Here is a 16,116-nt window from a genome sequence, read left to right on the forward strand (position 1 = left end):
AAAGTAATACATACGTTTGTAAAAGAAATTAGAGTTAAAATTTTATAATTCGGAGAAATGAGAAAGCACCCTGTCACATACATAAAAATGCATAAGCAAAAATTCTAACATTAATTCATTATGCTAGTTTAAACTGAATATTTCACATTAAAAACTGAGTTAATCATGAAAAATACTAGATTGTTTTACCTGATTATATAGTTCAGAGCATTACAATTTATCATTTATAATATGAAGTATAACAATTACAAAATATTCCTGAAATAATTCTGATTTTAAATAAATGATGCATACTTAGTACATACATTTTTATTTAAAAATAAAGCTGCTAAAAATGAACAAATGATATAAGATTATTTTAAAAGTTCAAAATATACAATGTTGATTCTATATTAAAAACATTCTAAAATGTTTATCTTTTTTTACAAAAGGAAAACTAATCCTCAAAAAACTTTAAGTTGACAATTAATGATATAGAAGAAATAACTATAAAAATAAAGTTCTAGTAAAGGAATAAAATATAAGTGGGAATTAATCTGGAAAAAAACATAGTAAACTCGTCATTTCTACATGAACTATTACTTAACAGTTTAGAAAAATACAGAGTAAAAAAAAAAGGTACAAAAGTTGAAAATATAGACACAACCTTTAAATTCTGCCAAATAACCGACAAATTAACACAGAATACTCTATTGTTCCTCAAATGTTTGCAAAGTTAGAATTTTAGAGAAAAATAGTAATGTATAAATGAGGAAAGTTAAAATAGAAAAGCTAGGTTTTTGCGAACTTTTAGTTTCCGAGTTATAGCACTCTTTTAAAGTTTTTCTATTTTAGTCTAAGATAAGTAATGATCAGAAAGTAAACTAATGACTATTTGATTTGGGATAATTTATAACATTTACTTCCCCCGCAATGAAAAATTTGATGACTAATACTAAGGCAAATGTGAAATTAATGATATGCTTAGAAAAAAACTCTAGTAAACTAGTATCTAACTGAAAATAAGCAAATAAATTTTAATGCAAAATAGTTTTCATTAAAGTGTTTGATAAAGCAAACTGCTGATAAAGCAAAACATGCAACTAATGCCCTGACTCACACAAAAAAGTTTCAAAATTAAGACTAACAATAATTTGCAAAACAGAGATCATAAATCCTAGACTAAAAGATAAAATGATACATAATTTTACTGAGCTGATATAACCACTAACTACCTGCAAAATAGAGTTGTAACAGCAAGTTAAATAATTTAATAAGACTTTTATAATACATACGGAAGCACTGGCATTACTTAGGAAGGAAGAATGCCATGTTTGAAACAAAGAAACACAAACAAGTTGAATATATTAAACAACATACACATTCACTAAGAGAAAACAATGTAATAAAGAAAAAGTGGTAAAATTTTAATGATATTGATAAAAATACAAATGAGATAAAGTCAGAAAAATACACAAAATCACAGTTATCTAAGGTGTGAAAAGATTAGGAAATATAAAATGAAGACTTGCCACCTAGTTTTTGTAAAACCAGAATGTCATCATTAACTGAATACACAAAAAGCATTACAGCTGGTTAAGATGAGGTAACCCAGTTTGGCAGGACACGGTCTAACAGTCAGCTAATAAATTTAGTTTGGACAACATCTTTGTAAGTACACTACGTGAATTTTTTAAGAAAATGTTGAGTATGCAACATATCTCACCAACATATAAAAGGAAATAATAGGTTACTGAAGAGTAGGTCAAATGTATTTATCTACCTGTCACACAAATACAAAAAGCATGTAAAACACTCAACTTTTACATAATTTTATGCTTTAACTTTAAATACTGCAGGACAGTAATATGTTTTATATATATATGTATAGTTTACACATTAATTTAACTAAAATATGTTAATATACAACAGAATATGTATCTTTATATACTACACTATACATTTACAAATAGTTGCTTAGATTGGCTCTAGTTTAATCACAAACTAGTGAATAAAACCAGGACTCAGAAATGTGTATCACCTGAAATAGTCAGTAAAAATAAATTTACTTCCAACCATGTAATTCAATAAAATATGAAAAATAAAGGAAAATATAATATATTAGTAATGGAGAAATATTAGTGGAAAACACATATTTAGGCCATGAAGTTCTAAGATATTGAGAATAGAAAGAGATGAGTGATCCCACTCAACTATTGTATATATAATAATTATGGACAGTATCAGAAGTCATTTCAAATTTCCTGTTAGGTATTTTTAGGTAACAGTAACAGCTAGTGTTTACTCTTTCTCTAGTATCTGCCAGCCTCTTTTCTAAGTACTTTATAATATTAACTTATTCAATCATCACAACACCATGGGGTATATAATATTATCACTCCTCTTTACTCTATTAAAAACTTACTATAAGAGTAAGAAAACAAAATTTAAAGAGCACGGACTTAGAAATCACATGAACCTTGGTTCAAACCGTTTGCCCCTCTGTGACTTAATTAATAGCTGTGTAAATTTCAACTTCCTTAACCTTAGTATGTTTTCTCATTTGTAAATGGAGATAGTTTCTCACAGGATCCAGCAGATAATGCCCTCTTTTTATTACAAAATCATAAGCATGTAATTCTGCAACATGATATCACACTCAAGCACGCCATGACACTTTAGGTAAAGTGTTCAAATTGCTGTGTATTTTGTGCAAAACATTCATATACCCTACCAAACTCAAGCAGGCATTACTTTAGTCAGATGTCATGTATCTCAAAATGGGGCAAAATGAGATACCACTGAAAAGTGGTGTAGACTGAGGGGTCCCCAAAGCCCTCATAGTCCTTGGTTAGGAAATGGGATTAGCAACGATAGACTTAAGATACTTTTCATAACAAAGGCAAGATGACAGCTGTGTGCTGTCTCTGGGCAAGGTAGACATGACTTTTAGGATATATCCTGACTCGTGGTATAGCCAGAGATGGTCCATCTAGATCATTGTGTCACTCTTGCCCTGACTGGGGATGGCAACCAAATAAATGTAAACACAGGAGAACTGGCAAATGCAGCTCACTGTGGGAGGAGTCAGTGATGGAGTCACACAGGGTCAGGATTAAGCTAAGGGCAGGCAGCCATGAGGGAGTTCAGCATCTGGTTTGAAAGGGTGCAGAAGAGCCACGCTGCCAGCAGCGAAGTAGCAGCTGTGCAGTTTGTAGGAATTATTTGNAATAAAGGAAAATATATTAGTAACGGAGAAATATTAGTGGAAAACACATATTTAGGCCATGAAGTTCTAAGATATTGAGAATAGAAAGAGATGAGTGATCCTATTCAACTATTCTATATATAATAATTATGGACAGTATCAGAAGTCATTTCAAATTTCCTGTTAGGTATTTTTAGGTAACAGTAACAGCTAGTGTTTACTCTTACTCTAGTATCTGCCAGCCTCTTTTCTAAGTACTTTATAATATTAACTTATTCAATCATCACAACACCATGGGATATATAATATTATCACTCCTCTTTACTCTATTAAAAACTTACTATAAGAGTAAGAAAACAAAATTTAAAGAGCATGGACTTAGAAATCACATGAACTTTGGTTCAAACCGTTTGCCCCTCTGTGACTTAATGCTGTGTAAACTTCAACTTCCTTAACCTTAGTATGTTTTCTCATTTGTAAATGGAGATAGTTTTTTTTTACAGGATCCAGCAAATAATGCCCCCTTTTTATTACAAAATCATAAGCATGTAATTCTGCAACACAATATCACACTCAAGCACACCATGACACTTTAGGTAAAGTGCTGAAATTGCTGTGTATTTTGTGCAAAACATTCATATACCCTACCAAACTCAAGCAGGCGTTACTTTAGTCAGATGTCATGTATCTCAAAATGGGGCAAAATGAGATACCACTGAAAAGTGGTGTAGACTGAGGGGTCCCCAAAGCCCTCATAGTCCTTGGTTAGGAAATGGGAGTAGCAAGGATAGACTTAAGGTACTTTTCATAACAAAGGCAAGATGACAGCTGTGTGCTGTCTCTGGGCAAGGTAGACATGACTTTTAGGATATATCCTGACTTGTGGTATAGCCAGAGATGGTCCATCTAGATCATTGTGTCACTCTTGCCCTGACTGGGGATGGCAACCAAATAAATGTAAACACAGGAGAACTGGCAAATGCAGCTCACTGTGGGAGGAGTCAGTGATGGAGTCACACAGGGTCAGGATTAAGCTAAGGGCAGGCAGCCATGAGGGAGTTCAGCATCTGGTTTGAAAGGGTGCAGAAGAGCCACGCTGCCAGCAGCGAAGTAGCAGCTGTGCAGTTTGTAGGAATTATTTGGCCATGTGGTCTGGTAGAATAAGGGGAGGGATGGCACGTTGCTGCTCTGATCGAGCCTGATGGCCGGTTCCGAAGCCATCAAGGATCCTGCCTCGCAAGATGCTGACCTGACTGACTGCCTCGAAAATCCATCCTGTACCTAGACACTTGGGACTTATGTCTTTCCTAGACTTCACCGTGATCCAGTACACCACAGCACATGCATTCCCAGACTATTACAGGGAGGCTGATGACCCTGTTCCCCCAGATCCTGAAGGAGAGAACTGCTGTGAGACAGTGCAGCTGGCTTAAGGAAATGGGGAAACTACTAGGCACTAGGCGTGCTTTTGGCTCACAGCCTTTTTGAGGCCCAAGGAAAGTGCTGGGTCTTGTGGGAAAGGAGGGCTCAAGCAGAAGTGCTCCCACCACCCCCAGGGCTGGGGTACTGTAATAAAAACCTGTTCCTCCCAACACTGATTGTTGGGTCATTCACCAAGGTGTCACATGGACAGGGTCCATTTGCTCAGTTATACCAAGAGTAATTTCATACTTAATAACATTTTTTGGCCATAATATATGTAATGCAATGAACAAAGTTTTGGGAACACAAAAGATAGGATATATATACACAATGCCCACCTTCAAATTCACAGTAGAGTGGGTTACCTTTGTTATACTTTCTAGATCAATGGGCATAATTTTTTAAGGGTTAAGAACACAATAATAAAAATATAAATTATAGAGACTGACATTAAAATGTACTTAATTTGGCTAAACCACAAGTACATTTTGGGGGGTTTATCCAAGAGGTGATAAACATTAACATATTTACATTAATTCTAAATTTTGTGTTCATAACAGTGTGTAAAATATATCTAAGGATTTCTGTCCAGGGGACTATAATAAGACAAGTCAACTGGAAATCTTTACATACTTTTTCCTACAAATAAATGCTGTCATCAAAACTGTGAAAACTCTACAGACAACAGACTTGAGACTATTCAAATAAATGGTATACAAAGAAAGAACACTTGAAGGCATATAGCAGATTCCAGTTTGGATGCCTTGTGAAGATCTTTTAAAAACTGGTATGTAAGAGTTCTCAGCTCTAGTCCAGGAGGCAAAATAATCCAGGATAAACCACACATACAGATTTGCCAAAGGCATACAACTTGCCGAGAATACCAAGATAAAAATTGGTTTGTGAGGAAGATGTATATTGTTCTGGTTTAAGGGAAGGAAAACAATGAAAATTCACATGAACAAGTATAAAGGACACATGGACAATAACTAAGGGTGGGGGTGGAAAGGGAAGGGAGGTGGGGAGCACAGGGCGGGGGGCGGGCAGGGTTGGGAATATAAGACAGAAAGCTGTACTTGAACAATAATTAAATTAAAAAATTATTTAAAAAATAATAAAAAACTTAAAAAAAAAGAAAAAAGAAAGAAAAGTTAGGAATGAATAAAGTAAACCTCAAAATAGAAAAAAAAATCACTGAATAATTCTCCTCATTTTGCCATGAACCTAAAACTGCTCTAAAACATAAAGTCCTTAAAAAAGTCACCAAACCATAAACTTAAGACCATTTGATTTTGAATTTTGAGAATGCTCTGAATTCTAATTACTAGTGAATAAAGTCCTCACTTGGTTATGCAATATTAATAATTTTCCAAGTTTCCGTAAGTCATTATGCTACATATCATATAGTAGTATACTAGACTACTTTTAACTGTCTTATTGCCACAATATCAATAGTATTACAAAAGAAATCTTAATACAAAAGTAAATATCTTAGAGCAGTCATTTTGCTGGCAGTAAACAAATTTTTGTGGCAAAATAAAACTTACGAATAACTATTAAACACACTAGCCACTAGCCACTGTCTACTTTTTCCCTATTCCTAGATAACTAGTTATCCTGGCAATATTATTTATGATCCCAATACTAAAATTATTTGTGTGAGATATTTTGGATTAGTTTCTAGTCAGGTCTATGTGTTGACAAAACTTTTGTCAAATGATAAGATCTATTGTTTTTAGAATTAGAAGCTCTTGAAACATTTTTCTAGTACTTGACTGTCTTTTTAGATTTCTCAAAAATATAAGTTGGATGCGTAAGATTATGCCAATATTTTCTAGTAATAATATGCAGTTAACGATCACTACCCCTAGCAGAAGAGTATAGTTTTTTTTTTTAAGTGGTTATAGAGAACAAATCTTGGTTGAACCACATACTTAACAGGATATGTGACCTTGGCAAAATTACTTAATTTCTCTATGCTTCATTTTCTTAATTCATAAAATGAGGACACTCATCAATAAATTTCACCTTCTAAATCCTTGGCATCTCCTATTTGGGATCCTTTCCTTGATAAGTACTTTATGTGGATGTTCCTTAGGGTTTGTTCCAGATCTCTAGTTTGCTGGGATTACAACTATCACGACACAGTCCTGGGATGACTGTGTCCAGGATTGAAAGTGTCTGTAACTGAATGCAAATGCCTTTAAATACCACAGCACAGACTTCACCACTCCCCGACACCTTCCATTTCTGTTACCTGCCAGGTCCCTATAAATCAAGTTCATAACCTCAGTTTTACTTACAGTCCCTGATTTTGAACCATGTGCTGAGTTTATGGGAGATAGAAAATTTAAACATGTTCTTTGTACTAAGTTTTCAGACACATGGGGGAAACACAGCAAACTGGAGAACTTCTTTTAATGAAGTTATGTTTAGGACAATCTTGCTAGTTTAAAAACAACACTGATTAAGCTCAGACAAATCTTTTACCTTCAATCCAGTGCTTACTCCACTATTTTGTGTCAAGTGCTACATGGAAATTTTCAGTTTTATACTGGGTACTCATTGAATTTCAAAACTTTAAGTTTCTTTAGTCTCCTCACCAGCTTTTCTTATTTTATTTTTTAAAAGATTTTATTTGTTTTTTTGTTTTTTTTGAGAGAGCAGGGGAGGGAGGGACAGAGGGAGAGAAACATCTTCAGCCGCCACTCACTCACAGAGCAGCTGCAACCCAGGCTTACGTCCTGACTGAAAATCTGGGAATCAAACCAGTGACCTTTAGCTTGACCTTTCACTTTGTTGGAAGACACTCAACCAACTGAGCCAAGACAGTCAGGGCTCCTCACTGCTTTTAATATGCTGATATGTATAGGGTTACTCACAGGTAATGTCTGTAGACTATTTATTATAAGCTGGCTAAATGCTTTTCATATATCACCTATAAATTATACAGAGAAGAAACCCTGAAGTAAAATTAATTTGCCCCAGGTCATGTTAGTCAATGAGAATTGAAACTTAGGCTGCCTGACTCTGGAGTTATCTCTTTTAATGTCCAAGCTATAATTTCTCTAAAGGCTATAATTATGAAGCATTTCTCAATGTATTTAACGACTGAATCCTGACCAAAGGACACCCAATAATATTTACAGAAACTAGTATTCACTAAATCTGTTTGGGAATGCTGGCTTAGTCTGTGCCAAAAGAAAAAGACAATGAGATTAAAGTAGATATAGTTAATTACATGCATAGTAATTATAAATACAAAACATTCAGAGAGACAAAATAGCATGAGCATGTTAACTCGTGAGGACAGTGAGAACTTTTTTCCCTTTTCTTAAATTAAAAAAGTAAAATGAACATACTTTTATGACAAAAAGCTTTTGAAGAGCATTATCTAAATTATTCTGCCCTTTCACATTTTGTCTTTCTAATGTTCATCGTATTTCATCACATCTAAAAAGCCATTGTTAGATGCCTCTAATCACAAAAATTTCCTAAGAGTTGAAGCTGATTTTACCACTTATGTGAATCTACACAGCTTAATCATTAAAACACATACATAAAAGATTATTCCTAAAATTCTTACCATCTCTACATGGCTTCCCTTCACCTCATCGATCTCCTCAATGATCTTCCCCACTCCGATTCTAAATTGCCAGTAATTTCTTTTAAATAACAAATCCCCTGCTCCAGGCTCTCAATGTCAGGAACTAAATATAAACAAACAGTCCATAATCCATTGCTTTGAAATGGCAGTTTGAAGCACAGATGTAAAATTGTACTCCATAGTATAGGAACTCTACAAAAATTTGAAATTGTCTCTCTGCTTCCCCACACACCTGATTTCACTTTCACAATTGCACTAGGTAAAAATTATATTCTTCTAAGACAAAGTGCCATTATTTCATCAAATCTAAGATGCTCTACTATTTTATGTAGTACTCATACAAAGAAAACACTGCTGCCTCAACCAGTGTTTTCTTATGACTTAGGTATATCCTGTATCATTTATTGAACAACCTCTTTTAAATTTAGCTCTATTTTTAGCTTCCATCACTATTGTTTCCCTGTATTTCTGCATGGACAAGAACTTTTCATTTTAATGATAAACAATCTTTTAAATGATAATTAAAATGGAGATTAAACTCCATAAGTATGTATCAAATGTACACTAAATCAACTGATGACAATATTAAAAGTTATGATCAAGTTTATACAAGTGTGGGCATTGACAACTAAGTCACAACTGCCACTTAGGCTATAGTGATTTGAAGACATTGATAATTATAAAATATACCACTATTTTGGAAATGTAAATATGAAAAAGATGGGCATATTAGAATTGATTAAGACAGTAATTTGAATCACTTTTTTCTCTTATCATCTGTATTCTTACATTTCAAACTTCTTTCCTCCATTTACTTTTGAATCTAACTGCCAAGTTACCCCACTCTGAGAACATCTTTATTACAATACTACAAAATACAGTACTTTTCAGAACTAGGTTGAAACTCCTGTTAGGATTTATGAGTCAAAATCAGAATTTTAAAAGGTAAATAATAAAATTAAGTACTGTGAAAACAACGCAACCCAGAGACACTCAAAATATATAGCAGCAGTCACCACCAGTAATCCAGGGACCTCTTAGCAAACTTTACCAAAATATAGAAAGATAAAAACTATGTTTTTCTTATAAAAGTTCATATTTATTTATTGACTTATCTTGTAGTCAAAGAATGAGTTGAAATTCTGGCTCTGCCAGCAATCAGCTGTGTGACTTTAAAACTTAAAAAAATTTTAAGGTGTAATTGACATGTAACACCACAGTAGTTTCAGACACATGACAAGATCTGATATCTGTATGCAGTATATTGCAAAATGATCACAACAGTCCAGTTAACATCCTTCAACAAACATAGCTGCATTTTTTTCTTTTAATGACAATCTTCAAATTCCACTCTCCTACCTATTTTCAAATATGTAATACAGAATTATTAACTATAGTTACTATGCTGTACATCCACATGACAATCTTTGTAACTGGAAATTTGTATTTATTCTTGATTGTTTTCTTGTACTCAGCAGAGAGCTTACTTCCCCTTTATGAGGACACCTGGGGTCCTAAAGGATTTAAAGGATGGCTAGGAGAGGAGAGGTATGAGGGACAGCTATGAGAGGGCAATCCATGTATTTCAAAAACTAGCTATTAACATTGAAAACCTTTCTGTCCAGTGAAATTGGCATATTTTAAAAGGTATATGTCTAGGGGGGTTATTCCCCACAGCCCTCTCACCACACAACAGGGTCATCTTTTACCTGGTTCAGATTTTCTTCAAAAGGATTTAACCATACCTTTCCCCCTACAGTTGCACTCACAACTATCTTTCTCTCATTTATTATGTTAACATAAACGTCCAAACCTGAAAGAACGTCTATAAGTTAATTTGCGCTAAACTGACTATGTTGCCAGGAAGCAATATCTCAACAGATTGAAAAAATGCTCTGGAGAATGGCAGTTTTATAGCATATTTTATACATTAGAATCAAAGTAAGATGCGTAGGGGGTGGTGTACATAAAATCCATTAGTGGTAGATTAAGGGGGTGGGAGAAAGCAAAGCAGTCTCTGGGATTGGATAAAAAAATAAAACAGACTTTCTATGGTACTGTACTACACTGGAGGTTGTGGTCTGCAGGGCTCTGGGAAAAAGATTTCTTTGACTGACAAAGGTACGTTATCTTAGCTGCAAAAAGACAATAGACAGGCTCACTTACGGTAAAAATTGACCTTCGTCAAGAAAGCTACAGACCTAGAACGTGACTACCCACCATGACCACCATTTAGTTAGGACTTTTCATGTTCAGATCATCCCAGTGGTTACTTCCAGTCTGAGTTTGTGGGGCCTGCCACGCAGCCTTTCCTGAGGTTGTTAGGGTTAGCATGCAGCTGCCTTTTCCCCTACACTTACATAAAAACACAACTAACAATAGCCGCTACTTTAATGAGCCAGGCACAGTACACAGTCATTTAACCTTTGTAACGTGATTATTTTTTCCCTTTTACAGATAAACTCAGAGAAATTATATGATTTGTCTAAACCCATTCAAATAATAAATGGCAAAGCCATGATTTTAACTTGTATTTGTCACTCCAAAACTTACACTACAATTCATTTTTAAGTCTTTCCAAAACCTAATTAAAGAAAAGTAAGTCACCATTAATACTCTTGCATACCAACATTAAAAATACTAAGAATACGACTGGCTGTCGTTTCTCAGCAGTCCTCCTCAAGCCACCATCATCTCTCCTGTGGATTACTGTAAAAGCCTCCTAACCACCTTTCCTCCGCCCTGTCCCCTTCGGTCTATCTTGATTGCAGCCAGCCAGATCCTTTCTTTCCTTTAAATGTTTTTGTTTGTTTATAGTATTCTGATTGTCCCCAATTTTCCCGTTGCTCCCCTCCCCTTAGCCCACTCCCTGCTCCCAGTCAATCCACACACCGTTGTTCAAGTCCATGGATCATGATCCGTATGTGTTGTACAATCCCTTCACCTTCTTTCAACCAGTCCCCATTGCTACCCTCCCCTCACAGCTGTTAGTCTGTTCCATGTTTCTGTGCCTCTGATTCTATTCTGCTTATTAGTTTATTTTGTTCATTAGATTCCACTTATGAATGAAACCATAGGGTATTTGTCTTTAATTGCCTGGCTTATTTCACTTAGCAGTTCCATCCATGCTGTCACAAAAGGTAACAATTCCTTTCTATTACTGCAGCATAGTAGTCCATTGTGTAAGTGTACCACTCAGATTGGTTGTGAGTTTTTTGAGTTTTTCACCCACTCACAACTACTGATGAGCACTTACACTGTTTCCAACTCTTGGCTATTGTAAATAATGCTGCTATGAACACAGGGGCGCATATAGTCTTTTGGGATTCTTTGGATACATTAACAGAAGATCAAGCACTGAGTCAAAAAGCTGTTCCATTTTTAAGTTTCTGAGAAAATTCCATACTGTTTTCCACAGTGACTCCACCAGTCTGCATTCCCACCAACAGTGCACTAGGGTTCCCTTTTCTTCACAACCTGGCCAGCTCTGGTTGTTTGTTGATTTACAGATAGCCATTTGCAGGTGTAGGGTGGTATCTCATTGTGGTTTTGATTTGCAGCTCTCTGATGACTCATGATGCAGAGCATCTTTCCATGTGTACTGGCCACCTGTATGTCCTCCTGGTCTACTCAGGTCTTTTGCCCACTGGTAATTGGATAAGGAAGTCAGGTTCTAGCACTCCACTGCTGCAAATTCTCCAGTGGCTTAGATGCCCTCGGGATCCTTCATGACCTGCTCCTGGTTTTTGATTTTTATCCTGAGTTTAACCACTTCACATAACTCTGACCCACAAGATTCTTACTATTTGTGGGGTTTCTGCTTCACAGCTCTGGCGGCTGGTTGCTGTGCCTGACGCACTTCACTAAGATTTCTGCATGGTTAATTCTCTCACTTCTGTCAGCTCTCTACTGCAAAATCACCTTTCCAGTGCTTCCCTGGTCGCACTAAAATTTCAATTTACCTCTTCCATCGCTGCTTCATTTTCCTCCTTAGCACTCATTATAACCTAAAATACAGTGCTTTTCCTAACTTTATTTAGTATACGCTCGCCTCAATAAAATGTTAACTACAGGGAGGCAGGGCTTTTAGTAAGGTTTGTTCATTGTTCTTTACCCTGAGAACGCTGCGGGTGCTTAATAAATGGATTGCTGTCTGCCCCCACCCCAACACCATGCCCGCTGACACGTCTTTTAACACACCAAAGTAAACATGTTTGTGAATATATAGTAGCATCGTTTCCCTCCGCCCCGCACCCCATTTCTCAAGCCAGGCCCCTTCCAAAGGTCCAAGCTCTTCCCTACTTCCTCATGCCTAGATCAGTGCTCGTAAGAGCGGACTTCCGAACTAGTACCTACAGGACAGATCTCATCTCCTGAGGGCAAGTAAGAGAAGGGGACTCCTACGATCAGAACCCGCCTTCTGTAGGACCCTCCACAAGCAACACTCACATGAAATCAGCGTCGCGGGACACCACCAGGGTAGGCTCAGCCGGGAGCAGGTAGGAACAGCCTGACGCATAACACGGCAGCGAGAAAGGACCCAAGGAGGTGCCCCAACTAAACGCCTGAACGTTTCACAGACTCTGTGCTGTCCCCTTTCTGTGCGCATCCACACCAGGCTTCCGGTATTTCCTTGCTGTCATGCCAATCCCCTGTACCTTTTCCTTGGTCGCGACATTTTGTCGCCGGGTTGAGCAAGGGGCAATACGCTGGAGGTCGGGGTCCTTCATCGATGTTGTGGCGCAAAGGTTGTGAGGTCAGAGGAAATGATCCGGACTAGTGGAGGGTGGGGCGGGAGCTGGCAGCTGTCAATGGAGAGGGACTGGTTGGGAGCCTCGCCTGGTTCTTAGCCGGGGATCTCCGCTGATGTTGCTCGCGGGCAAAGGGCGCTGTGAGCTCCGGATGCTCCAGGAGCCGCTTCTTGTAGCAGATCCTGAAATGCAGGGCCTGGTGCACTAAGCAGTAGTGCTTAGCGGCGACCCCAGCTACAGCGACAGCCCTGGGGCCCTGTGTAGAAGCTCCAGCCCCTTGTCTTTGTGTCCACCCGCGTCCCTAGACTCAGAGGCAGGTATTTGGGTTTCCCACTCGTATTTTTCGTAGTGGGTGGGGCTGGTGGGAAGTAGAGGAAAGGCAGGTGCAGCAAATCGCCTCCCCTATCCTCAGTGAGTGGTCGAGCAGACAAGCGGAGCTGCCGCCTGCTCCGCGCTGTTCCCATCCCTAGCTGCAGCTCGCCTTCCATCTACACACATTTACCTGAGTCCTCTGAAAGTAACCCCTATGTCCTTGCTGCAAAGCAAGGTTTAACGAGGAGGATAGAGAATGTAGAAGTGGCTCTCCCTTACTCATCACCGATGTGAACACTTGCTTTGGCTTGTTTCTGGTTTGCAAACGTTTAGTCAAATACTGAGATGTACTTTCCTTGTGGAGTGGGAAAAAAAGCGAACAAGTGGGGATTTCTTTAGAATTGTCACTTGCTGCTTTTTCAAGGTCCCAATGTCCCTGGGTTTGTTTGAGACAGAAAGACAATTTATTGAGGGGAAGTATGTAAAATAAGTGAATTCGTTTTGTAAACTTTTATTCATGATAAAGTCATCTTTTTGCCCATTTTTGGCCTTTATGTCCCAGTTCGAGTCATTTCAACTCCAAGTTCCTTGAGGTCACAGATTGTGTGTGTCTTTTTCACTATAATTAGCCTAACACCTGGAAAAACACGTGACTTAGAATCTTCAAAATGTTTGTTGAATGAATGAAATTTCCAACTCAATTCTTTACACTGTTGTTACCCTTCAACTAATCTTCCATTTCATTTGTTTTTATTCACCACCTTTCTTCCACTCACCAAGGGAGAAAATCTGTGTGTTATTTCATGGTGGGCCTTTTTGGGAACCCATCTAGGAGGTAGTTAAACAAGAGCAATGAGGAAATGTTTTATGCTAACTAATGTACCTTTTTAGATCGTGTACATTTTTTATTTGGTTATTTAATTTTTAGGTATCTAAGTTACAGAATCATCTAATTTTAATCAACTATTGTAGAAGGATTGCATAATAAAATGCCACTGTTTAGTGCCTTCTTTCCCTCTCTCAGTTCTGTTTTTCGGAAATGACCACTTTTAACCTTACCTAATTTTAGGTCTGTATATTGAATAATTATTTAAACTATAATTCTTTTTAAATAGCCTTAATATAGTCCACATCATCCAAACCTCTCTTTTCCAATTTTTTGAGTAGTTACCAATTTTTAGTTTTCGTATGAGTTAGTTTGTAATTCTAAATAAATGTAAGCTCAATTTTTTCACATCAATTTTTGAAAATCTTTTGGCTCCTTATTTGGTAAAATGAGGAGAGCAGTGACTCTACCTTTTTCTTTACCACTTTAGAAAATAAATCCATTCCCTTAGCTGGACTTTTCCTTACAGTTTTTCTAGTTTAATGATATTTATATTATATTTCTTAACTACATGTTTTTGCTTTGTTTACATGATATAAAATCTCATCATTTTCACAAAGGACTTTCTGATTTCTTCGCAGGAAGAGATACATATACTTTCTTCTTCAAGTCCTCCCATTTTGTCCTTTCTTCACCACATCTCCTTTGTATGAGAAGGTTCCATTTCCTTTCTTTGCTAGATTTCCCCTTGCATGCCAATCACTTTCTGTTTGGTTTTAATAGATTGTGTTCTAGTGCTTTAGTACAGCTTCTATCCTGGATTATATTTGTTGAATTCTTGGGTAAATTGTAGTGTCTCCTAACTGAACATCTACTATTTCATTTTCCCTTCTGTTTTGGTATAACTCATCCTGAAGAAACTTATTTATAAAATGTATGTGCATGGTAATTTTATTTGTTAATTTTTGTGTAGCTGTAAATTATGGTGTTGTTATAGTTGATGGTTTTGCTAAGTATAGACACTAAATCTTCCCTGATTTCACCATCTTCCAACTTTCACTGTTCCTTCTGAGAAGATTAGAATGCCAGTCTGATCTTAATTTCTTGATGCCAAAACTGTTTGTTTGCTTTCAGAAATGATTAAAGCTTTCAGTGATGCTTGATGCTTTGAAAATGTATCCAGTGTTGATGTGAGGTTACTTTCCTTGAAGTGAGCTCATTCAAAAGGGCTAGACTAAATGTCTCCATGTGAGTCTTTTTTCATTTATCCTCCTTGAAATAATAAGACTTTTTAATTTGTAGGTATGTTTCCCTTCATCTGTGGGGAATTTTCACCTGTTCTGCTTTTTTATAATTTATTCTCCCCCCCTCCTCTCTCTCTCTTTGAAACTCATTAAGGTGATTGTTGGCTTGATTCTCTGTGTGTATTGTGTTCTCATGTTTTTATCTATTTGCCTTTTTGCCCCATGTTCTAAGCAATCATCCCAAATTTATTTTCCAAAATTTCTGTCTAATTTGATCATCGCATCAAGCACTCATTTTTAATTATTCCTTTCTCATATTCTCTTATTAGTTTCATTTTTTAATTTTTATTTTGATTTAATATATATTAAAATGTACTGATTTTAATTAACCAGTTTGCTGCATATTATACATATAAATATCCATATGACAAGTGCCACCCCAATCAAAATGTAGAACATTTGCTCTACTTTAAAAAGTTCCTATGTTTCCCTGTCCATTTCCATCCTCCTGGCTCAGGGCACTGTGTTTTCATATTTATCACTACAGTTTAGAACTGAAGTTTTGAAACTACCTTTAAATGGAGCCATAGGATATGAACTCTTCTGTGTCTACTTCTTTCATTAACATAATGTGTTTGAGATACATCCACATTTTAGCATGTTTGTTCCTTTTTTGTTGAATATAATTCCATTGGATGAATAGGGCACGATTTGTTTCCCCGCCCAATTGTGTGACACGTGCATTGCTTCCAGTTTTTGGCCGTTAG

At 36.6% G+C, this 16,116-nt stretch overlaps 2 protein-coding genes across 2 annotated transcripts in view; one reads left to right on the forward strand and one right to left on the reverse strand.

The window, feature by feature from the left end:
- The window catches only part of AIMP1 (aminoacyl tRNA synthetase complex interacting multifunctional protein 1), a 39,020-nt gene extending 26,252 nt beyond the window's left edge, over positions 1-12,768 (reverse strand). The window contains exon 1 of the mRNA XM_037031890.1: positions 12,666-12,768. Coding sequence (XP_036887785.1) covers positions 12,666-12,667 — 2 coding nt within the window. The 5' untranslated portion in view covers positions 12,668-12,768. The remainder of the gene's footprint in view (positions 1-12,665) is intronic.
- A 235-nt stretch (positions 12,769-13,003) lies between these two features.
- TBCK (TBC1 domain containing kinase) overlaps positions 13,004-16,116 on the forward strand; it is a 189,213-nt gene continuing 186,100 nt past the window's right edge. The window contains exon 1 of the mRNA XM_037031868.1: positions 13,004-13,280. The gene's annotated coding sequence lies outside the window, so the exon portion shown is untranslated. The remainder of the gene's footprint in view (positions 13,281-16,116) is intronic.

This window comes from Sturnira hondurensis, unplaced genomic scaffold (assembly GCF_014824575.4).
Source record: "Sturnira hondurensis isolate 20B ecotype Veracruz unplaced genomic scaffold, ASM1482457v3 Scaffold0021214, whole genome shotgun sequence".
Classification (NCBI taxonomy): domain Eukaryota; kingdom Metazoa; phylum Chordata; class Mammalia; order Chiroptera; family Phyllostomidae; genus Sturnira; species Sturnira hondurensis.